Here is a 5,511-nt window from a genome sequence, read left to right on the forward strand (position 1 = left end):
TGATCTAGAGTCTAGTCGAGTTAGTTCTTTGGATCCTGCAATCAAGGAAAAAATAGTTCTAATTAATGAGTCCAACATAACATACATCATACAATTATTCCAGACCATATTGGAACAATTAATGAGTCCAACATAACATACGTCATACACTTCTTTTTAGAACTATTTTAGTATCACTCATTGTTAAAAAGAAGTGTCGTCAAACTAACCTGAGTGATACTATGTCAGCAAGCATGTAACGAGGGATCAGAACAGTTTTACAAGTGTAAATGTCTAAAGCATAAGCACAAGTACATGTACTAAAATCTTCCACTATTGATTTAAGTTGTGGCTCGATCTATAGTTTCAGTTAAGTATGTCCCTAGCTAGCACATATTTATTTTTTAAGTTGTGACTCGACGCAGCAACAATGCATGGTGAAAGAGAAGCAGCTAGCTAATTATGAAGGCTAATAACATGCTCACTTGAAAGTGGACCATGAGTTTCAGTTTCTTTGTTTTTAACATCTTAGACGTGCTTTGTCCTAAAAACGGAAAGAACAATTATAGGTGCGGCATCAATATTAACACTATAAAAGATGAAACAAAAATAACACGACCCAACGCATGAATAATCCCAGCTGATGCAGAAGCATGCGGAATGCACATCATTGAATAAATACAGAATAACCAAAAGTCAGTGTACTCACATAAACATCCAGGGACTCGGTGTCAGACCATGTTCCATTCTTCGTGTGGGTGAGTTCCCACGGAGCAATACAATCTGGCTCTTCTCCAGTTTCCAAGTTTCTCTGCAAGTAATATAGCAATGAGATGCTTAAAACATGAAATCATAGTTAGCAGTGAGGCATCATATTTAGTTAGACTCATACCTTCTCGAAACTTAGTTGTGAGTAAGATTTTGATCCAAATATGTGTCTTGTCTTCTGTTTCTTACGACTATCGGTGTTCTTTTGGCTGCGTTCCTATCAATTAATCGAAACCAAATATAATCTGACAGAAAAGCAATTTCATCTTAACACGTGGTAGACAAAGAGTGATGTTATAGATAACCTGAAATTTTGAATCAGTGCCAAAGTACTCAATCATCCATTCCCACTCTTCTGGTTGTAAATCTTCCAGCAGATAAGCCAATCTAGCTGCATCTTTTTTGTATGCCTTGTAAGTGGAGCTTAGAGTTGGTCGCCAGCCTCTATACCACTCTTCCGCACTTTTGAGAACTTTTTCTTCAGTTTCTGGTGTATCTTCCAGGTTCCATCTGTCCTATAAAGCATACAACAAATGAATATACATAAGCAGTGCATTATCAATGATAAAATAAGATAACACATGTGAAAAAGGTTGTATGCACTATGATATCAGCAACATTGAGTCAATGCATGGTAGGGTGAATGTCCGACCACGTCCTCACTCCAATGAGCAGTCTTGAAGGTTTAGCAATTTAACCCATACCAGGATATTATGCATTATAACAAATGCTAGAGAGAGCTTAAATGACATAAACAATTTACCATATTTGGGTTGTCCACATTGGTTTGTGTATGTTGTTATAATTTCCATCCATGTTAAGACAACAGAGCCTTTCCTTCCTGCACACAAAATCAATCAAGGGACTTAGCATTAACAAAGCATTGATGTTGTGCACCATTCAGATAGGTGATTATGAAGTAAGGATGTTGTGTACCATGAGCATCCTCTATAGAATTCATCGTTGTTCCCTGGTGTAGGTAATATCAGAATTTGAGTCAATTTAAGAAGAAACACAATACGTAAAGCAGGCATAAAATCAAATCAGTTTAACAAAAAATTAAGAAAAAAGGAAAAAAAAACTACATTGGGAACATGCAACGAAATAACTACAAGGCCCCGTCTCACGCACGTCTCCTCCTCTCTTCTCTATGTTCTCTTTCTCTTCTGGAGCAGATCCATTTATCTCTGCATGATCCAATTGCAACACCAAAGGTCCTGATTGTACCACAATGGGTCAATTCCTTCTCAAGTTTCTCACATCTCTCCTCTGCTTCTTTGAGTCCAATTGTTTTGGGTGAACAATTCTTCAGTTAACCTCCAAGTTACACAACTTGTTTCTATGGATGGCAGGCCAATAATTAATAACCATTGTTTCGATTTAAAATTATCCATTAAGACGAATATGCAGAACAGAATCATAAAGACACATATTAACGGAAAACACATCTATGGAGTAGATGGAACTTTATCTAATCCTCACGACACGGAGTTCAATTCAGCCTAGGCAATCTAACGAAAACTACAGAGAGATGCTGGTTCAGGTGCGAGGAACTTGGAGGGTAATACAAGTTGCAGCCTAATTGGCTGACAATTGAAACAGGAGAGTAGGAAATACAAAGATGCTTCAAAATTTTGATTCATCAGCCTACACTATTATTGTCCTATAGTGGCATCACAGAAATCAAGAAGCGGTGCCTTTCAATATCAAGATCACAACTCCGGCGATGGTCACGATCATCGAAACGGTCACAGTGCTCCCTTATTTCACTTCTCTCATGGTGCTCACGATGGTGGCGATCACTGGCCCTATCCCGATCACCGCAGTCATGGTTACACAGACACTCTCCCTGTCCCGGTGCCACACCCTGTCTTCCCCACGGCGCGTGTAGCGACCTCTATCCTTGTCATCATCGCGTCCTCTACCCTTGTCTTTGGAACTCGAGGACCTCTCCTTGTGAGGATGTGCATCCTTCTGAAAAGGAAATGAATCCCATTGTCAGATCAAATTTAAAAAAAATCAGGTCCTAGCATGATACAAATACTTGCTACTTCGAACCATCAAGCGACTCACATCATGCAAAATTAACAAAACCTCTGTTGCACTTTCACACAAGAGCAGGTACTACATGATCATAAACAAAAAGCTCAACCCACAGTATATGCTCCTGAACTTCGAATCACATCACAAGCCAATGCATCTAAAGTATTGAAACTTACTTTAAAAAAGCCCGAATTTAGTTTTCAAGGGTGCAGTGTGGAACTGAATACAAGGCCCAGCAATAATTTGGGGGGCGAAACTTGAATCCAAGACTCACAACTGAAGGCGGCGCAGGAAGCTAAGAACCTAGCTATTCCGAACTAATCCTATCGGAAAAAACCCCGCGTCAAGAGATCAATGACGCAGCATATACCCCAGCACAACCTCATTACCCCACTGCATCTATATATGATATCCTTTCCAGGGGAGCGGAACTAGCTAAAAGCACAATCCAGAGTAGCACCGACTTGGGCCGAAACTGAAATCCGATCAGCCTCGAATCCGCAACTAAACATGACGTGTGCAGCAATCTATAAACCGAAGTAATTAGAGCCGACCTTATCCAAAATTCCCCAAATCGAAGCGAGCCAGCCGGCCCATCTCCCACTTGCACGCTTCGGCGAAACACCCCGCCCCAAGCGCGAAAAATAATAGATGGTAAAGCTAGCCATGACGATCCAGCAAGCGGGCGTCGCTGCTGCGCTTGGCCGGCACGAACCTTTTTTTTTGTATCAAAAAGTATTATAGAGATCAGAGATAAAAACTGAATTAACAACTCATTCACTAGATCTTCTAAAACAACTTATTCATTATATGTTCGCCAAATAAAGCCTTGCACAGTTAGAGAGCAATGTTGATATGTTGTCACAGCCTAGATCTTGTAGTAATTGATACAAATGCCACATATTTTCAAATTATTGCAGAGTGATGGTGTTTTCAAGTATAAGTGTGACCCAGAACGGATGCATCTTGATGCAATGAGGAATCAAACAGAACTCTTAATTAATAATAGCAATACAGAGAATTTCACATGAGAAATTATGAACTTAGGAGTATAATAATTATAACCCATGTAACGCAACTGTAACTGAAGAACTCATTCTAAGCACCCCCATAAGCAATATAGTATAGAAATAGAATGCTAATTACTTATTCTATTATGATAAGAGAAACAGAACATGATCCTAACTATGAGCGCATATCATGGATTCAATGATCTCGGGAAAGATTGTTGAGCGTCTGGGCAAAATGCACCTCCCAGATTACAATGACTCATATGAAACTGTAAATTCATAATTAAAGGGCGCAGCCTTTTGGCATGTGCATCAGTAAACTGTAGTTTACCTGCAGCTGAGACTTAGCTTCTTCGCTGATGGATCATTCGGTGGCTTGCTGCCGGCCGATTGCGACAACGACAATGGGATGGAACACGCCTTCAACCATCGCGGTGGTGCTGGGCATCTACCGTTCGTGTCGAGTGGGAGGAACACGCCGCCGCGCCGCCACCGACTTGACGCAGCATGCGCGGCACGTTCACGGCAAGCTGCAGAACTTGAGGGCTCACGTTCGCCGCCGATCTCACGCCCCAGCCGCCCGGCGAGCCGTACCCGTTTGCCGCGCCTCTCACCCTCTCCTCCTGCCGCCAGTGCGGAGGTCTCGTGCGCCTCCGCCGGGCGGCGAGCCACGCCTCTCTCCCTCTCCTCCTCCCGTTCCTCTCTGCGGCCGTTCGCTGCGGTTCGGCAATTGGCCCAACGCTGCAGGCCACGCGTGAAGGGGAGACGCGCCAGTCCAGGGAGGCGTGAATGGCGGCGCGGGTAGGGCGGCAGGGGCAGGCGAACGGCGGCGCGGGTGTGAGATTTGTTTTGGCTTTTCTGTTGTGGGGAGATGGGGAAGTTTTGCGCCGCGAGTCGCGGCCGCTTTTCTCTGCTGGTAGAGCGTTTTCCGCTCCAGGTAATTGCTATGCGCACATTTGACTCGGGATTTTTTTGTTTGAAATAATTTGACTCGGGATTAGTATAATCTACTCCCTCCGTTCGGAATTACTTGTCGTGAAAATGGATGTATTTTGAACTAAAATATGCCTAGATACATTCATTTCTGCGACAAGTAATTCCGAACGGAGGGAGTAGATGGTTAGATTTAATCAAGTGGATTAATCTGATGGTGTTATCTTCGCTGTGTACATTTACGGGGTGTCCGCAAAAAGGAGAATGTTCACATGTTGAATAGTAGTATAGATAGATGAAATAAATTGGAAAAATGATATTTCAAAGCAATATGAGATATATATGCTGCCAAATCGTCTCACGACCGTCATCTTTCCTCTGAACTAGATTGGGAGGTTCCCGATGAAATTGTCTCACGTCCGTCATCTGCCCTAAGTCCGGCGGTAGGCGGCGTGCGGGAAGCTCGCATCCATGCCCATGGAGAGGCTCGATCTCGCGGGCGAAGGTTGGGAAGAGGGACAACAGAACTGCTTGGTCAGCACCGAGGATGGAGGAAGCGGGCGACGGGAGCCATGGCCGACCAGGAGCGGCGTGCAACGTCAGAGGGGCGGCTCGCTGGCCGGGGCTTGCCGCCCGGGTCAGGACAGCACGAGCTGCAACCTGGTAGAGGTGGCCGTCGCGCGGAAGTAGGAGCCGCGACCGGTGCTAGCGTGTTGTCGCCGGACGACCCAGTTGTAGGTACAACTAGATTTGCACTACAATTTGAAAAATCATTTCA

General features: G+C 43.8%; 1 protein-coding gene across 1 annotated transcript; it reads right to left on the reverse strand.

Annotated features, from left to right (window-relative positions):
* Positions 1-2,289: 2,289 nt before the first annotated feature.
* On the reverse strand, positions 2,290-5,307 carry LOC119320927. Its single transcript, XM_037594829.1, has 3 exons — positions 5,276-5,307; positions 4,132-4,713; positions 2,290-2,721 (listed from the first exon to the last, which is right to left on the reverse strand). The coding sequence occupies exons 1-3, from the start codon at positions 5,305-5,307 to the stop codon at positions 2,580-2,582; spliced, it is 756 nt and encodes a 251-aa protein (XP_037450726.1). The 3' UTR covers positions 2,290-2,579.
* Between the last annotated feature and the right edge of the window lie 204 nt (positions 5,308-5,511).

Source organism: Triticum dicoccoides, chromosome 6B (assembly GCF_002162155.2).
Source record: "Triticum dicoccoides isolate Atlit2015 ecotype Zavitan chromosome 6B, WEW_v2.0, whole genome shotgun sequence".
Taxonomy (NCBI): Eukaryota; Viridiplantae; Streptophyta; class Magnoliopsida; order Poales; family Poaceae; genus Triticum; species Triticum dicoccoides.

Excerpts from the sequence above, each read along its gene's own strand:
- LOC119320927 (XM_037594829.1), bottom strand. The coding sequence starts at position 5,307 with ATGGCTCCCGTCGCCCGCTTCCTCCATCCTCG. Across the intron at positions 4,714-5,275 it reads GCCCGCTTCCTCCATCCTCG|CAGAGAAAAGCGGCCGCGAC; the intron begins GTGCTGACCAAG and ends ACGCTCTACCAG. Across the intron at positions 2,722-4,131 it reads AAGCTAAGTCTCAGCTGCAG|AAGGATGCACATCCTCACAA; the intron begins GTAAACTACAGT and ends TTTCCTTTTCAG.